This window comes from Stegostoma tigrinum, chromosome 35 (assembly GCF_030684315.1).
Source record: "Stegostoma tigrinum isolate sSteTig4 chromosome 35, sSteTig4.hap1, whole genome shotgun sequence".
Taxonomy (NCBI): Eukaryota; Metazoa; Chordata; class Chondrichthyes; order Orectolobiformes; family Stegostomatidae; genus Stegostoma; species Stegostoma tigrinum.
The window spans coordinates 22,637,964-22,656,961 of record NC_081388.1 but is presented as its reverse complement, the minus strand read 5'-3'; the positions used below and the strand labels follow the sequence as shown (position 1 = coordinate 22,656,961).

The following is an 18,998-nucleotide window of genomic DNA, read 5'->3' as shown; positions in this document are numbered from 1 at the left end:
AATCTAGAGATATGACCCCATGCAGAAGACTGAGACTGCAATACAAATGCAGCACTGTGGTGTTCCAACTCTAACAAGAAGAGTGAACAAGTCCCATTACTCCACAAGACATACCAAAAATCTAAGTGTCTTATTCAGTTGCCAAAAATTATCTCTTTCTGCTCTTACTCTGTATCTAAATCTCCTTACTCTAAATATCTTTTCTCTCCATGGATGCTATTAGACCTGCTTCATTTCTTTATCAATTTCTGTTTTTAACTCTACTTAACCTTCTCTGCTCTAAACAATCCCTGTCTTGCCACACAACCAAAATTCCTAATCTCAGGCACCATCACAAAAATTTCCTATGCTTCCTTGCCTCCTGAACTACAATACAAAGAAATGGATGAAATATTCCAGCCAGGGAATTCTAGCTAAGTGCTAAATTTCTAAAGGATTAGCATAACCAAGTTGCTTTTCGTACTCAATTTCAAAAGGAAAGATTCTGTCCACCCTATACAATGGTGTTTAAACCTCTTGAATAGCTCATTTGGGTCCAATGGCTTATTGCTGTGTCGTATACTATCTCTACATTATATTAAACTAAGTCTTCCAACAGGAACTACCTAGGCAACAAGTTACTTGGACATTGTTCCTCAAGTGTCACATGGAACAACGAGTAGCAAAGCTCCCCATTTGACTCTGATCCATTGCAAGTTTTCTCACTCCATCCAGATAGCGTTTTACTCTTGGATGCCCTCCACAAAGGTAGTTAGCCAAATCTTCTTTGGTCAGCTCCATCTCCTTTTCCTACCTGCTGGTGTCTACTTAACTGCTATAATACGATGGCAAGCTATGCATTTTCTCAGTTTCCATTTGTCTCTTTCTCACAATGTCCTACAGGCACCTTTGGCCTGTCCTGTATAACATGTTGTCATTGAGTGATGTTGCCTCTTTAACAGATAACTAAAATTTTATTTAGGTAAGGCTGGTGGAAGACATCCAACAAACTCAGGCTCAGATTTTTTAAATCAGTAAGGGAATCAAGGGTTATGAGGAAAAGACAAGAAAGTGGAGGGGAGGATGATCGGATCAACCGTGATCTCATTGACCTGTCTGCCGCTGCTCCTGTGTCTTATGATCTTAAGGTGTCATCATTCTTCTCTTCTATGTCTCCCTGGCAATAGATTGTGGTTAGCAACACAGCAAATACATTTTTAAAAAGCTATGTTCTAATCCAACCTGTTCAAATGGGTTATAACTCACCTCTGGAACAGGTAAGACTTGAACTCTAGCCTCCTGGCTCAGAGATAGGTACACAATCAGAGAGCCTACTTGGGAATCAGCCTCATAGCTGTATTGGTGTTAAGGCCATGGGGAGCAATGGAAGATCAATGGAGCTTTGCCAAATTCTTGTGTAGCCTTTATTCTTCACAAAACCCTCCCTGAAGAAGATGTTATCCACCAACCTCGCGAAACAAGCTTAGAAACATTAAATATCACACAGATACTGAATACCTACAGCGAAAAAATGCGATAAACTATTTCCTCCAGTTTTTAATCCAACCTACCCTCCATTTTTTTTTCCTCCTCACATGCATGTCTCAGGCAGCATGACACTGCAAAGACCGCCTTCCAACCATTCCGAGCCACTATTGACTCCACCGCCCACCAATCAGGACGCACGTTTCTCTATTTGACCGTCCCTCCAGAAGATGTCATACGCATATCCGTATCCCACTGCAGCACGTGTCCGCCAATCACAATGACGTTAACGACATGACGCATTTCTATCGGGTCATCGTGCCATCAATCACGCTGGCGTCCAACGCATACGACATTCTCACTGGAGAAACGGAACGTCAATCATAGCGGAGAGGAGCTGAGCGGTGTTTCCATTGGACGAAGAAGCTGTCCATCGCAACGTGTTCTGCCCCCGCCCCCTGTCCGTCTCTTGGCGGTGTCGAGGCGGGAGCGTTGGAAGCCATTATTGGGCCCGGGCCTGTGTGTGGTGTGGAACCGGAGGCTAACCGGAGCTGGTCCCAGGGTGTCAGACAAGGAGAGACTGGGTGGTGAGAGAAAATAGACGTAATCGAGAGCCGCGGATCTACAACCCGGGCGTGTGATCGAGTGAATCGGTGCAGCGGCGGACCCAGCTGGAAATGGCGGACTTCGCGGCAGCGGCGCCCCCGCACGCAGTCGGTGCCGGCGCGGCCGGAGCTGGGACCGGGGCTGGCGGTGCGGCTTTCAAAAAGCCGGACGCTTTCGCCGATGCGGTGCAGCGGGCACGGCAGGTCAGTCAGGGCTTACGGAGGGTCTGAGCAGGTGGAGAGGAGGATCAAAGTGGGGGTGGTGGTGGTGAAGCCTGACTGACTAGGCCGCGCCGGGAGGGGGTTGGGTAGAGGAGTTTGGGGGGGGGGGGGGGGGAGAGTGGAGGTTAGCGGTGTTTGTTGGGGGACGGGAGGAAAGAGCGGCCTGCCTCGACGATGCATTGTGTGGGGACCGAATTTTGGATGATCTCCCCGTCGGGAAGCCTGAGAAATCAAAGGGGAATCCACCACCTTCCCCTCCGGTGGCCGGCTCTTCGTTTTGCCCGGAATCTGAAAGCCTCGCCTCCTTTCGGACTCCAGGTCGACCCGCCAGGAAACGTGTTTGAAAACTAACATCTTCACCAGTGCTTAAAATTCCTTTTGACATGTCGACCTGCTTTTAACCTAACAAACAAGATCATTGATGCACCACAGAGACCTTAACAGATCCATTGACTGTTTAGATGTATTGTTTGTTCATCAAGACATGTGGCTTCACATCAGGTTCACCAATGTGTTCGTTGGAATTCAGAGAACCTTTTACATTCCTTTAGAACAGGTTGAGTGACTTGCAGGTATCTGAGGCTGCATGAGCCCCATTTCCCCTTGAATGGGAATGTATTCATCGGTCGTCACTGCCACTAACTTTGTATTGCATTCTCGTAATGCAAGAAACCAGTGTTTATGCTTGCCCACGATAATATGGTTCAGGAGAATGGAGTCCATTGTATTTCTCTCTGAGCAGGCGTGTATAATTTGTGCTCTTTGAAAAAAATTCGTTTTCCAGAAATTCTGTCGTGCTCTGAAATAAAAGGTAATTCCTTCTGAAATCACCCCCACAGGAAGTGAACAGTGCTTGATCTTTAGGACAGGTCACTTGAGTTTGAGGTCAAATGGCAGTGCATTGCACCCAGTTTCCAATTCTATAAACAATTTTATAGTTGGCCAATTTTATAACTCGTTAATCTGAAAAATTACCTGCTTAATGTAAACTTGGCAGTGTATGCTTCTGAGCAGTATGCGAATGGATTTTTTTGTGTGATGTCTCTCAAGATTGAAAGACTTTCAATTGTACAATTGTGAATTCTAGATTTTGAAACCTTAGGTTTTTTTTGGAGGAACATTGTGCCCAGGCTGACATTAGAAGAATTGATTGTGATGGAATCCCATTGTTGGATTTCCCAGAATCTGAGTCCAGTAAGCTTTCTGATCATGGGTAGGGTGCAGTTGGGCAGGGTGAGTGTAAATTATATTTTGGGAATGGGTAAGGAAAAAAATTGAAGTGGGTCACATTTGTGCCTTTTATTTGTAGAAAGATGTAAATGCATTGGAGGCAATTTGTAGGAGGTTAATGAGGTTGACACCAAACATGAGCACGTTGTCTTGAGGATACATTGGACAAGTTCTGAAGAAAGGTCATTGGACCCGTAGCATTGACTCTGCTTTATCTGTAAGGATCCTGTCAGACCTCTTGAGTTTTTCCAGCAATTTTTGCTTTTGTATTGTTTCCACTGCAGTTTTCAAGAATGAAGGTCAACTTGATTGAAATTTGAGCTCTTAAATGATCTTATCGAGGTGGATGTGAAAAAGAAATTTGCTTTTATGAGCCAGTACAGAGCCAAAGCTCAGTGGGTTTACCTTTTTGGGATCAAGCTGAAGGAACCTTTCTGAGACCTGAGCAGCTTTGGAACTCTCTTCCCTAGAAGGTGGTGGAGGAGGAGAAGTTGTATATTTTTAAGGAAGAGTTTGATAGAAGCTCTTTTTCTTGCTAACTGTACTCCCTGATTTTTGACAATGCAGCCTGAAAAATTGCTGAACTTAACACTGCTCCTCTGTAACATTAATACATGTCAACAGCAAAATCATTTAATTTTTTCGGACGGTTTCTGTTCTGGATGGCAACTGAGTCTGAAACGAAACATGATTTTCTGCTCTGAGAAAGGAAAATACGTTACTGAACTAAGCAATTCCTTCCCAATCTGGAATGCTGCGTTCAGTTCTGGACACTGACCTTGAAGGTCAGAATGACACCAGGTGAGTGGCTGTGTGGTAACTGGTTGCATAACCGTAGCTTACATTTCCATAACAATGGAAGATGAGGGAAAGAAGCGATCAAGGATCATAACATGAGAGACATCTCACTCTGGGGAGTTGACAACAGAGATACAATAGACTTGAGGGAAATCATTCATTCAAAGGTTAATGTGATCTGAAATCCTCCTTGTCCCAGCTGGTGATGGATGCTACAGGTCTATTTAGAATTTTTGAGAGATTTTTTGACAGCTAAGAGTATCACAAGAAATGGGGCAAGAAGTAGTAAGTAGAAATGAGGCGCACATCAGCTAAGAATGTGAATTCTGAAACTACGTGTTTCTCATTTTTCTTCGGATTGTCTCCCCTTAGCTTGTTGAATCCTTATTAAGGCACGGGTATTGTTCTCCTGTGATGTGCAATCTGAATGACAAAGCTTTTCATTGTGGACTGGATCGTCTCAACTGCCATCATTTGTGCAGTATATGGGTCAGAATGCTTGTGGTCTTTCACCCCCCGCCCCACCAGGAGCGATGGTGAACATTGTGGAATTCTTGCTCTGAACCAAGCTGAGATTTTCCAAGTGATCTATTGATTTCTTGGAAATCTTCACCACCTGAGCCATAGGTGGATAAGGACTTGATGGAAGCAAACCACTCCCTTGAAATTTTAACCACCTAGATTGACAACCAACTTCTATGTTTAAACTTAATGAGACTGCACAGTGTTAGGCATATGTACCATATTTAATGTTAGTATCTTTACCAGTTGTTGCAGGATATCCAGACTGCAAGTTCCTTAATTGTGAATACATTGCCAAAAATACTGAATTGGACTTTATATTCTGGCTATGCCCCTTTAGATATCCACACTTGCACATCTAACATGACCTTGATGTTTTTGATGACCTTGATGTTTTTTTGGTGCTTGTCTCATATTACATAGAACATAAAACTGTACAGCACAGAAATGGGCCCTTTGGCCCACAATGTTGTGCTGAACATGATGCCAAATGAAACTAATCCCCTCTTCCTGCCCTTGGTCCATACCCGTCCATTCCTTGCATATTCACGTGCTTATCTAAAAGTCGCTTAAATGTTCTTAGAGTACCTGCCTCCACCACCAACCCAGCAGTGTGTTCCTGACTCTTACCACTGTGTTTTTAAAAAAAAACAACTTGCTCCTCACATCTCCTTTGAGCTTTTCTCCTCTAACCTTAAACACGTATCCCACAGTATTAGATATTACAACTGGGAGAAAGGGTAGACGAACAGAATCTATCTACACATCTCATAATTTTATGGACACCTATCAAGTCTCCCCTCAGCCTCTGCAGCTCGAGAAAATAACCCGAGTTTTTCTGGTCTCTCCTTATCACTCATACTGCCTAATCCAGGCAGCATCCTGGTAAACCTCTTCTGCAGCCTCTCCAAAACCTCAACATCCTCCCCGTAATGTGGTGATCCGAATTGAATGCAAATTAGAAGCCTTATAAAGCTGCAACATGACATCCTGACTCTGGTACTCAGTTCCCTGACCAATAAAGTCAACCATGCCGTATGCTTTCATCACCACATCTATTTGCATGGCTACTTTCAGGGAGCTGTGGACTTGAACCCCAAGATACTTCTGTACATCAGTGCTGTTCAGAGTCCCGCCATTAACTACTTTTCCCTAACATCTGATCTCCCAAAACGTAGTGCCTCACACTTACCCGGATTAAACGGCATGTGCCATTTCTCCACCCATATTTCAACTCATCCATATCCCACTGTATTCCTTGACAATGTTCTACATCGCCCACAAATCCACCAATCTTTATATCGTGCAAACTTACTAACTCACCCACCTTCATTCTCATCCAAGTCATTTATGTATATCGTAAACAGAGGTCCCAGTATGGAGTCTGCAGAATACCCAGAATCATGGACCTTCAGCCTGGAAAACACCCTTCCAGAACTACCCTCCATCTTCTGTGGGCAAGCCAATTCAGAATCCATGAATCCAAGTATTCGTAGATCCCATGCATTGTAATCTTCTGGATGAGCCTACCATGAGGGTCCTTGTTGAAAGCCTTCCTAGATCCTTGTAAACAACATCCACTGCTCTACCCTCATCAATCACCTTCATCACCACCTCAAAATTCTATCCCGTTAATAAGACATGACCTGCCCTGCACTAAGCCATGTTCACTGTCACTAGGGATATGCTTTTCCAAATATGGATAAATTTTATCCCTAAGAAGACTCTCCAATAGTTTCTCAACCACTAATGTGAGACTCACCTGTCTGTAGTTACCTCGCTTATCCCTATTTCCCTTCTCGAACAACATTAGCTACTTGCCAGTCCTGTGGGAACCGACAGTTGGCTAGCAAGGATACAAAGATCTTGGTCAAGGCCTCAGTGATCTCCTCTCTTACCTCTTTGAATAATCTGGGTAGATACCATTGGGCTCTAGGGACTTATCCACCTTAATGCTCTTCAATAGATCAACACTTTTTTACTTGACTTGCAAGTGCCCTAGCATATTAGCATTCTCCACACAAACCTCACTATCTTCCATATCCTTTTTCTCAGTAGATACTGATGCAAAGTACTCCATTAGGATGTCATCCACATTTTCTGCCTCCAAGCACAAGTTCCCTCCTTCATCCTCGAGTGGCCCTCCCTAGTTGTCTTCTTGTTTTTAAAGTATCTATAGAATACCTTGGGATTCTTGTTAACCCTACTTGCCAAGGTCATTTCATGACCCCTTCTTGCTCTTCTCGTTGTGCCATAGGATGTAGGAGCAGAAGTAAGCCATTCACTCCATCAAGCATGGTCTTGAATATGTTTCACCCAGCCTCAGCAGCTCTCTACTGTAAAGAATTTGACAGGTTTATTCTCTTCTGAGACAAAAAAAGGTTCATTAGACAACCCTTACAGTAAATTTATGGGATGCTTCAGAATCTAGAGTTTCTGGGAAGGTTACAAACAGTGCATCCACTCTTCCGGTCCACCTTTATCCTCATCAGTTTTCATAGTATATCTTGTCTAGTGATAGTTACTGTACTGATATGGAGTGATTTCCCCCTGCCATTCCTTGATTATTTCATTGTTTTGTAATGCTTTCAGTGTCCTCTACCATTGATTCCTCTGCCGTTTTCTGGCTACCCATTATTATTGCCCCAACCTTGTTCTCAATGGGACTATGTACACTTTGCCCCGTCATCAATGGTAACACAGAAAATAAGAGCAGGAGTAGGCCATTCAGCCCTTATAAGCCTGCTCTGCCAGTCATTGTGATTGTGGCTGATCATCCAACTCAGTAACCCGTTCCTGCATTCCCCCATATATTTTGATCCCTTTCACCAAGAGTGTTATGCCCTATTGCTTGAAAATATACAATGTTTTGGCCTGGACTGCTTTCTGTGGTAATATATTCAACAGGCTCACCATTTCTCAGGATGAAGAAATTTCTCCTAATCTCAATCATAAATGGCCTATCCCGTATCCTTAGTCTCTGACCTCTGGTTCTTGACATCAGGAACATCCTTCCAGCATCAACCATGTCTAGTCCTGTTCGAAGTTCATAGGTTTTGAGATCTACCCTCATTGATCTGAACTGCTGTGAATATAATCCCAACTAATTCAGTCTCTTACACGTCAGTCCCACCATTCCAGGGACCAGTTTGATAAACCTTGGCTGTGTTCCTTACATAACAAGAGTATCCTTCCTCTGATAAGGAGGCTAAAACTGCGTACAGTATTCCAGATGTGACCTTACCAGTGTTCCTTTAAAATTACAGCAAGACATTCCTACTCCTTGACACAAATCGTCTCACTATGAAGGCTAACAAGCCATTTGCCTTTACCACCTGCTGCAATTGCATGCATAACTTCAGCGACTGGTGTGCAAAGGGGTCTCGTTGCACGTTGCCATCTCTCAATTTTTAGTTATTCAGGTTATTTATAATTTAGGAATACAATTTGTAACTATACAGCCACTGTTTTTTGCCACCAAATTGGATTACCTCACATTCATCCACAGTGTACTATATTTGCTATGCATTTGCCTACTTGCTCACCTTGTCCAAATGAAGTACCGATGTGTGCCTGCATTGTCCTTACAGCTCACCCTCTTTACAGAATACTTGAAAAGCTCTTAATGTTGCTGGTTTGTCCTCGGTTTATTTTCTTGCCCTTCATATTTTGTAATTTTTAACTTTCCTCTAGAGATATTTTCTAATCAGCTTGTTCGGTAATGACATTACATACCTCTGGAGCAGGTGGGAATTGAACCCAAGCCTCCTGGCTCGGATCTAGGTACAAAACCACTGCACAACAAGAGTCCTGACCTCCTGGTTTACCATTAGCCTCTTTTTTTTTCAATTGCACGCTCTCCTAACTTCCCCAGTTAGCTAGTTTGTTCATCCCTTTCTTAGGATCATCCTTCTCACTTATTGTCACTCATGAACTATTTCTTACGTGTCTGCGTTGTCATTTCTGTCGATTGTTTTCCCAGTCCATTCGAGCAAACTCCTCCCCTCATCCCGATGTAATTTCCTTTCTTAAGTTTAGCACGGTTGTTTCTGACTCAACTTTCTCATTCAAATGGAATGCTGAGGTTAAAAAAGATCAATTTTTAAAATTAAGAATGCTAAACAAAAAAAAAGCTAAATTCTACTATGTTATGGTCACCATTCCTGAGGAAATCTTTTACTCTGATCATTTATTAAAGTTGCCTCATTACACATTACCAGATCAAAATAGCATGATTCCCGGTTGGGTCAATAACAAACTGCTTCAGTAAACTCTTCCTTAAGGCTAGTTTTGCCAGTTTGATTTTCCTAATGTATATTAAGGTTGAAGCTATCTGTGATTAACATATAGCCTTTTTTCACATGCTTTCGTGATCCCCTGACTTATTCTCTGTCCTAAAAAAGCTGTAGGAGTCAATGAACTGCACTCAGCAATGTCGTCTTCCCCTCTTTATTTCTTGCCTCACTCCACAAGGAATTCTGCAACGTCTGATTCAAGATCATTTCTTGCAATCATCCTCGTTATATCTCATACTAGCAAAGGTCTGTTGCCAGCCAACCCTTCCTGTCCTTTAGAAAGGTCATACAGCTGAATGTTTAGTTCCCAGCTTTGATCTCCTTGTAACCATTCTGGCTATAAGATTGTTTGATCTTTATGCTATTCAATCTTTTGTTATAAATTCATATTGTTTTTACATCACGTACCTTGAAGAGCCATTAACTTTGCCTTTTTACCATTGTTTTTCCCTTAAACCTGATTTTTTTTTAACGCTCTGACATTCTGTCCCTGGGTATCATTATCAATTTACTTACACTGCCATGTTGCCATATACTGTTGCTTTGTACATCTGTGTCCACATCCACTCCCAGTTCCTCATTATTTGGCAACCATTGCTATCTGATTTGCCATGCTACCAGATGCATCACAATTCAAGGATAGTATGTCCCATCAGAACTATGTTAGCTGATTCTGGTTATACCTTCCAGGATAATGCAAGATTCTTATTTTGGTCTTCATGTTCATTTTGAACTATTTAACTTTTTGTTTCACCTTTGTCCTTAGCGCATTATTTCTGTATAAACAGCAGTTGAGGAATTTGAAAGTTCCACAACTTCAGTTTCCTGTGCCAGCCTCAATTGCATAGGAGTAAATGTGTTGACCATCTTCTATTTTGAAAAATGCAATCACTGAATTACTTCATATGCATATTTGCTTAGCAAAGCAGGTGGCAGAATGGAATGAAATATATGGCAAAAATATGCTTTGGACTGTTCAACTGATTTGGAGCATTTTCAGAACCAGTCCCTTTTCTCGTCGTGCACTGTCTTCGTCGGAGGCTCACTGATGATGTTACCTAGAATGGTGATGAAACGTCTGAAAACGAACCTTCCAGCTCAGCGAGCAAACTCACATCCAGAACCTCAACCTGAGCTACAAATCTTCTCAAAACTCGCTAGTCATGCACTGTCTCCAGTTAAATTGAAAAGGATTTTTGCCTGGTTCCTCCAAGCAGACAAAGAGTCCTCCCTTGACCACAATTTCAGGGAGTTAACACTACTATGTGTTGAATTTATTGACACTCATTGAACCCACCCTAAGTGTAGATCCTAAACTATTGTGGAATTAGTTTTCAGACTCGGAGCTTTTACCATCCACTGAGTGCCTTGAGGAGAATGATCTTTGTCTCGCAGCATAAAGTTCACTGTGCTTTAGAACATCAGGACGCATTTAGGAAGCATTTATAAGATGAAAACATAACAATCAAATATGAAAACTTAAGCTCAGCACCAAACAGTCCTACGCAACACCTTTGACATCAACTCCGTCAGAATCTATGCCACTCCTTCAGTGCCACTGAGTGAGAATCCTAGAACTCCAACCATAACAGCAGTGTATGTTCCTACCTACCATGGATTACAGCAATTCAGAAGTGTGGCTGTTCATCACCCCCTCATCAGTGGTGTGCAACAAACAGTGGTCTTGCCCACGTTCCATGAGCATCTTTGTTTTAAAAGTTACTGTCCTGATTTGAAGGAGTGATGTGTTTGTTTCTGAATCTGATTCCTCCTGTTGATCTGCATAATTTTCTCCCCCACCCAACTAACACTGTGCTTTTGAGATCTGTACCTCACTGGCTTATTTGCAGTTATTTGAAATTCTGTTCCATGAATCCCTCCACTGTAGCCCATTTCTACTTAATATACACTTTAAATACAATTCTTTGGCAAAGCCAGTAGCCACCTTGATCATTTATTTTTGTGCCTTGTTATGACTGTAGATGATTTCCATGATAGAGGGGTTTGCATATGTCCGTTTTGTTTAATCTTGCTAGTTCTAGTGACTACTTGCAGAAAAGTTGGAACAGTAGGAGCAGCTTGTCAAGTCCCTGCAGGACCAAGGTTTTAATTTAGCTTTCAGCTGTTGTTGGGGGTTTGAAAATGGTTACATCAAAGCTGCTAGATCTTTTTGTCTGTTACAGCAAAAAGCTTGGGTTCTCTTCCTGCTGCCAGAACAGCATGTGAGACAATCTTTTCTACTGAATTTACCTTTGCCAAGGGTGTGTTTATGGGATGTTAATGTATTGGAACTGTTGTTGTTTAGTGGTTAAATAATATATTATTCTGTTAAGCTTTCCAATAGAGTTAAAGTTAGACTAATTCTTTATTTTGTATTTAACTGTAGTACAAGAAGAAAGTGTGTTTTGCTTAAAGCTGAGCAGTAAAACCAATCAAATTGTATCTGGAAAGCAGTTCCTTACATTAGCCTTTGTCAGAAAAAGTTAGGGACGAGGCCTTTTTCCTTGATGTGTGACCCTGTTCTGACTGAGCTTGAAGTAAAATGAAAAGAATTTTTGGAGGAATGCAGCAGGTGTGGCGATCTCTGTGGAGAGAGAAATAGTTTTGAATTGTGATGGATGTAACGTTACTTCTGTTTTGCTTTCGCAGATGCTGAGAGACCTACTGTGTTTCCCCAGCAATTTATGTATTTATTTCAGAGTCCCAAGGATATGTTTAAATGATACTCAGCTATTCCTGATAATACATGTTGATTGTACAATTACAGTGGCTCTCCATCAGGAATAAGACTGGAATGTCTTCTATTAAACTTTCAGTGAATTTTATTGTGAATTTCTACTCTAAAGAACACAGATTATAGCTTAAAACTGGATGACTTGGTCCTTCCTCTTCTTGTCTCCTCCCACCTCAAAGCTGTTGCAAACCTCTTGATGACAAGCATTCTCTTTTGATCGATAGTTGGGGTCCAGACACTTAAGTGCCAAGTCAATCTTCTTTACAGTCTTACTCTTTTCTTTTTGAAATATAGGCTTTGGCTGCCCAACATAACCATTTTGTTTTCTGTCATAACACCTCTTAACCTATGTACACAAAAATCCATTCCTTTCTTGTACTGGGTAACTGTATGTGGATCGTACCTGTAACATTTCTTGTCATGCATCCTCCAAATCTTATTATGTTCACTATTTTGTCATCTTAGTCCTGAGCAGAGAGGGGGGGAAAGGCAATGATCTTGACTGGTATTGGGAATGGGAGAGATTGCTGGTATCTGTGCAACTTTACTCCAGCAAAATTTGGAACTTAGAGAAAAAGAAGGCAGAAAACAGCATTTAGAAATGAGACTGGTCCGGATTTCGTACTTAACTGAACCCTAACTTTTTCCAGTTTATATCAGTGACGTGGGCGAGGGGAGCAAAGGTGTTCATAGCTGAATTTGCAGATGATATGAAGGTAGTTTGTAATGAAGAGGCTGTGAGGCTGCAAATCAGTGATAGGTCGCATGTGTGGGTAAAGTTCTGGCAAATGGAGTGTAATGTGGGAAAATGTAGAATTATGCATTTTCATAGGTGTTACAAAGATGCTTTATATTGCGTTGCTTGCAGGACTTGGCTTTTGAAAGATTGTGGCAAAATAGTTTCATTTCTAAGTTTTGTGAAAATACCTGGAAAGTAAGAGATAATTGAAAGTTAATTGGCTAATGGATTTTTTTTAAAAAACATGGCTTGCTATTATAAGATAATAAAATGTGAGCCTGGATGAACACAGCAGGCCAAGCAGCATCTCAGGAGCACAAAAGCTGACGTTTCGGGATGAAGGGTCTAGGCCCGAAACGTCAGCTTTTGTGCTCCTGAGATGCTGCTTGGCCTGCTGTGTTCATCCAGCCTCACATTTTATTACCTTGGATTCTCCAGCATCTGCAGTTCCCATTATCTCTAAGGCTTGCTATTAAATGGTTGATTTCAGTAAGGCATTTGATAAGGTTCCCCATGGAAGGCTCATTCAGAAGGTCAGGAGGAATGGGATACAGGGGAACTTAGCTGCTTGGATACAGAATTGGCTGGCCAACAGAAGACAGCGTGTGGTAGTAGAAGGAAAATATTCTGCCTGGAAGTCAGTGGTGAGTGGGGTTCCACAGGGCTCTGTCCTTGGGCCTCTACTGTTTGTAATTTTTATTAATGACTTGGACGAGGGAATTGAAGGATGGGTCAGCAAGTTTGCAGACGACACAAAGGTCGGAGGTGTCGTTGACAGTGTAGAGGGCTGTTGTAGGCTGCAGCGGGACATTGACAGGATGCAGAGATGGGCTGAGAGGTGGCAGATGGAGTTCAACCTGGATAAATGCGAGGTGATGCATTTTGGAAGGTCGAATTTGAAAGCTGAGTACAGGATTAAGGATAGGATTCTTGGCAGCGTGGAGGAACAGAGGGATCTTGGTGTGCAGATACATAGATCCCTTAAAATGGCCACCCAAGTGGACAGGGTTGTTAAGAAAGCATATGGTGTTTTGGCTTTCATTAACAGGGGGATTGAGTTTAAGAGTCGTGAGATCTTGTTGCAGCTCTATAAAACTTTGGTTAGACCGCACTTGGAATACTGCGTCCAGTTCTGGGCGCCCTATTATAGGAAAGATGTGGATGCTTTGGAGAGGGTTCAGAGGAGGTTTACCAGGATGCTGCCTGGACTGGAGGGCTTATCTTATGAAGAGAGGTTGACTGAGCTCGGTCTCTTTTCATTGGAGAAAAGGAGGAGGAGAGGGGACCTAATTGAGGTATACAAGATAATGAGAGGCATAGATAGAGTCGATAGCCAGAGACTATTTCCCAGGGCAGAAATGGCTAGCATGAGGGGTCATAGTTTTAAGCTGGTTGGTGGAAAGTATAGAGGGGATGTCAGAGGCAGGTTCTTTACGCAGAGAGTTGTGAGAGCATGGAATGCGTTGCCAGCAGCAGTTGTGGAAGCAAGGTCATTGGGGTCATTTAAGAGACTGCTGGACATGCATATGGTCACAGAAATTTGAGGGTGCATCCATGAGGATCAATGGTCGGCACAACATTGTGGGCTGAAGGGCCTGTTCTGTGCTGTACTGTTCTATGTTCTATGTTCTATGATTAGGGATAGCTTTGTTTTGCCAGGGCTCTTTTGAACAGTGAGTAGCTCAGAAAGGAGCTTTTGAATGAAAGCCTACTAATGATGTGCTGCCCAGTTAATATGTCATTTCTGAAAAGAAAACTCTCCTGTAACTTCAGAGTGAAACCTACTTTTCTGTTTGAAAGAGGAATTGAACAAACATTTAAACATCCTGAGCAAGCTGTGTCTACAAGACTTCAGAAACGACCACCTGTAGTTAGTGACGACTTCACTAGCCAAAGCTTCACAGTAACAGATTCTAGAAGATTCCATGATTTATCCTTTGCCTTGAATAATCCATTAACTGAAGTGTATTTTATTTTTGGCCAGCCAGTCTCTGCAGGGAAATCTTTACTCTTTTCCTCGAGTGTGTGTTTTGGAGATGTTCAGAGGGATAAGCATTTACACTTGCTGCATGTCATTGAATAAGTGTAGGTAATAAACTAACAGTTGAACCAATTTAAACAAACAAAGCTGAACAAGGTTAGCAGGTGTGGCAGCATCTGTAGAAAGAGAGAATTAATGTTTCAAATCTAGTGTGACGCTTCACCACTGTTATATTGGCTGGTCTTTTTGTTTTAACACCTGATATAGATAAAGTTTATAATTAGTTGTCTTGGTTACTGGAAAATGCATTTGCATTTTAATGTTGTGTCCTGTGACAAGCTGAGCAACTGTTAGTCAAGACTGAAAGAGTAAAACAGCAGAATTTCAAGATCCAATTTTAGCATCCACCAATTTCTTGATCAAATCCCCTACACTTAATTCCAAATCATGAATGTACACCACTAGCAGAATGGGCCCCAGCACCTAATCCTACAGAACCTCACTAACACAGACTTCCAATCTCGAACATTGCTCAAGTTCCTCCCTGTCAACCATGTTTGAATCCAATGTGCCACTGTGCCTTGGATTCTGTGGCCTGTTATTGTCCAGGCTCCTAAGCCAGCTAGTACCACTTAGGTTACTGTTAATTATTTCTGATATTTTGGTGCTCAAACCTGATATCTGTACCTGTGCTAACAAAGTGTGGAGCTGGATCTGTACTCGTGCTGTTCTTTGTTATTGTGCACACCAATGCAGTGTATTCATTGAGGACACTGCCCATGTTTTTGGGTCTACACACAGCTTGTGGTCTCTAACAAACCTGACTCTCTGCCTAGTTATTCTCTTTGTTCTTTACAGATTTAAAAAATCCCTTTGGGTTTTGTTTTCATTCTGCCTGCTGATGTTTTCCTGTGCACCTTGTTAGCTTTCTTACTCTGACCACAATTTTATCAGCAAGTAGATGCTCCCAGTCCGCTATTTCTTGGGCTTGAGAAATGAGCAACAAGTGCTGCTCTTGCAAATAGCACCTATGTCTGTGCAAGGAATTCTGGGATGTGGAAATTAGATGGGATGCTGATGTTGATAAGTTGATATTTCACTAGGTCTAGATGAACCGTATCTGGGGGAGTAATAGTAAAAATTACTGATACCTGGCCATAATCAGTAAAATGACAGATCACAGCAAGTTTCATGTCTATGGAATACAAAGAACAGTGGCTAAATGATGGCAAGTGCACCACAATTAAAGTCTCTACATTTTGCTTTAGCATTAAGTTATTCGGGCTGGAAATCATGTGAGGTTTGTGAGATTGGTTGGTTGTTTTGCAAAGTCTCTCCCTTTCTTCAGCTTGAGGCCAGGCCTAGTGCTGTGCTGCTGTCTGAGAGCTGCCCACTGTGGGCCACCATTGCTCCATGACTGACCAGCCAGCCAGCCACGCAGGCACAGATGCACCTACGTGTATATGTTGCGTGCCAAAATGAAGATGCCCCACAGCCACAAAGCTGTGCCAATGATGCGGACAGGAGCAAGTGAAACCCGTGCAGAGAGTCCTTTGAGCAAACGTAGCACAACACAGTAGGTGGCTGAATAGTTGCACAAGAAATCCAAGAGGGGTTTCCAGGAGTTGTGAGACTAGCCTAGAAAAGCTGGAGCTTTTCTTCAGTAGAAGGTTACATGTTTTGATGGACGTTTACAAAATTACAAATAATTAGAAATGTATGAAAAAAATTGACGTCTACAGTATTAAGTGTAAAGTAAGTTTCTACTGGATTGTGGAGGGTGGTAAAATTATCTGGTGAAGAAGGCATAGTGAATTATTTGCAGTGTGAATCAATAGTTTAATCCTGAAACTCCAATCAGCAAGATTCTGGCACTGGAGTGGTCATTTGGCAACATGAAGTTGCTTGTGGGTAACGGATAGGTTGTGGTGGAGGTTAGAATGGAGCATTTAGAGTGTAGTATCTACTGTTACTGGTGCCCATCTTTAGATTACAAATGTTTATATATGCTGTGTGGGTGCTTGCTGATGTGATATATCATGCATGGATTATCAAGGGACTGTAAAACAACAGGTGCAGCTTACCCCCTCAGTCCAGCATGTTAGATGCCACTTTACTGCCTGGACATGCCTTGGCTATATTTAATCCTAAACTCACCAGATCATCCATGCCGTGTGTACTTGTGACAATGTGTAGAAGTTAGAGACTACCTCCGCCTCCAAAAGCTACTGCTGTGTTTCGGTTCAGAACTCCAAATAAGGTTCTTACTCCATTTGACTCAACCAATGATTGAATGAAAGTAGTGAGACAGTTTAAAATTTCTTCAGTCTTTTTCAAAGTTTGTTTTTCAGAGAATTTAAATTCTCATCTTCTGTCCTGAAGACAATAGTTTTGTGGATAATCTCTCCCACATTTTCAGCAGACCTGAATAGTGATTGAAACTAAAAATAGTTGATATTTTCTTTCCTCATCTTCTGCCTCAAATGTGATATTTGCTGTCAGCCTCAGTGAGGCCATTGATGGTGTCTGCGCCTTCCTGGCTTGGTTCTACTTCCTGAAGCTTAACAGGAAGGTTTGCCATATCCGTACCTGAGAGATCAGTGAGAGGAGAAAGTTTTAAGTGTGGTCTTTGTCAAACGTAGTGGACAGTTGATGCTGCTGAAGTGAATTAGCACTTGATTGCCAATTGAGAATAAGTACTTGTATTGTATCAAGGAGATGAGTAAGTTGCCTTAAAAGAGCCCACTTGTGGTGCAGTGGTAGTCATGGGTTCAAGTCACATCTGCTCCAGTTGTGTGTGAGAACATCTCTGAACCAGTTGTTTGGAAAAAATAGGTTAAATTAAAAAAAAGTTGCCCTAAAATGTACCAGACAAATCATAGCATCTGTTGTGATGCAGTGCTACTGTTTGTTGCTCTTTGAGTTGCTCTTTCCTGGTTGACACGTAAATGTTTTGAAGGAAATAATTTAATACTCAGTTTGTTGTTAGTGTCTCATGAAGATGCAATCAATTAAGTTTAAGTGACTGGAAGTAGTTTGCATTGACACAAGTACTTGAAGCAATCAGCACTGCCAGCTTGTGTTTCCTGTGATATACAATTGACTTGGTTCGTCTACCTGTCACTGGTTAAGTCATTGCTGACTGGGAAGAGTAGGTTTTGAGCACTTGGTTTAAGTCAGGGTGAAGAGACAATGTCCTGCAGTGTTTCATTTCCAAGGAAAAAATGGTCTTTCTATGTGAGTAACTGTGACTTTTAATAAATCTGCAGATAGCTGCTAAAATTGGAGGTGACACTGCCACAACAGTAAACCACAGCACACCAGAATTTGGATTTGTTGGTCAAAAGAGACAACTAGAAGATGGAGGTAAGACAATCAGAATAACTGATTCCTTCAGCTGGTTCTGAAGTTTAATATAGTTAGTAACTGCTTTTTTTTCTTGGTAACTGGTAGTACCAGTGTTCAGTATTATCATCCCGGATTTGGTTTGGTTTGAGTTGATTTATTACTGTCACATGTGCCAGGACAAAGTGAAAAATTTTGTCTTTGGTACTTTGTAGGCAGATTGTACCAGACAAAGTACATCAGGGTAACAGAACAGAGTGCAGGATACAGTGTTACAGCTGCTGAGAAAGCGCATCAACATTATATTTAAAGAGGTCAGCTCAAAAACTGTCACTTCTCTATCTTCTGCCCAGTGGAAGACAGTATAACTGATGTAGGAGGGATCTTTGATTATGTTGGTTGCTTTCCCAACACAATGGAAAGTGTAGGAATGGAAGTCAGTTGGTGGAATGCTGGTTTGCATGATGGACTGGGCTGTGTTCATGACTGTCTTTGTAGTTTTGGAAAGAGCAGTTGCCACACCATGCTGTGATGCATCCAGATAGGATGCTTTCTCTGGTGCCTCTATAAAAGTTTCAAAGAGCTTTATGGACATGCCGAATTTCCTTAGCCTCCTGGGGAAGTAGAGGTGTTGCTGTGCTTGCCACAGGTCGACCAGGACAGATTGGGGATCATCTCTCCCAGGAACTCAATGTTGTCGACGATCTCCATCTCTGCATCGTTGGTGCAGACACGGGCACGCCCTCATAATAGTGTTATCATTTATATGACATAAACTGTCCTTGCTTTAGTCTCAGCTGGAGGTGACTCTGGATACATGTATAAAATAATTTGGTTGGGAAAAACTTGACTGCTGATGCATGATGGGAATCTGCTAACATGGACATGAAAGAGTGTTGGTGTGCACCTGCTGTGACAGATGTATAAGGTCAATATGAGAGCCCAGAAGTCAGGAGCTTTACTCTGAATCTTTGTTGATTTGGGTTTAGCTCTTCCATTATTGCCCTGAAGACAATTTGAAGGTGACCTTCTTATCAGGTCCAGGTTTGTCAGTGAGAAAGAT

The 18,998-nt window shown here is 42.1% G+C and overlaps 1 protein-coding gene across 1 annotated transcript in view; it reads left to right on the top strand.

Moving 5' to 3' along the window:
- The first annotated feature begins 1,909 nt into the window (after positions 1 to 1,909).
- khsrp (KH-type splicing regulatory protein) overlaps positions 1,910 to 18,998 on the top strand; it is a 47,569-nt gene continuing 30,480 nt past the window's right edge. Inside the window, exons 1-2 of the mRNA XM_059640028.1 lie at positions 1,910 to 2,273; positions 17,860 to 17,956. Coding sequence (XP_059496011.1) covers positions 2,142 to 2,273; positions 17,860 to 17,956 — 229 coding nt within the window. The 5' untranslated portion in view covers positions 1,910 to 2,141. The remainder of the gene's footprint in view (positions 2,274 to 17,859; positions 17,957 to 18,998) is intronic.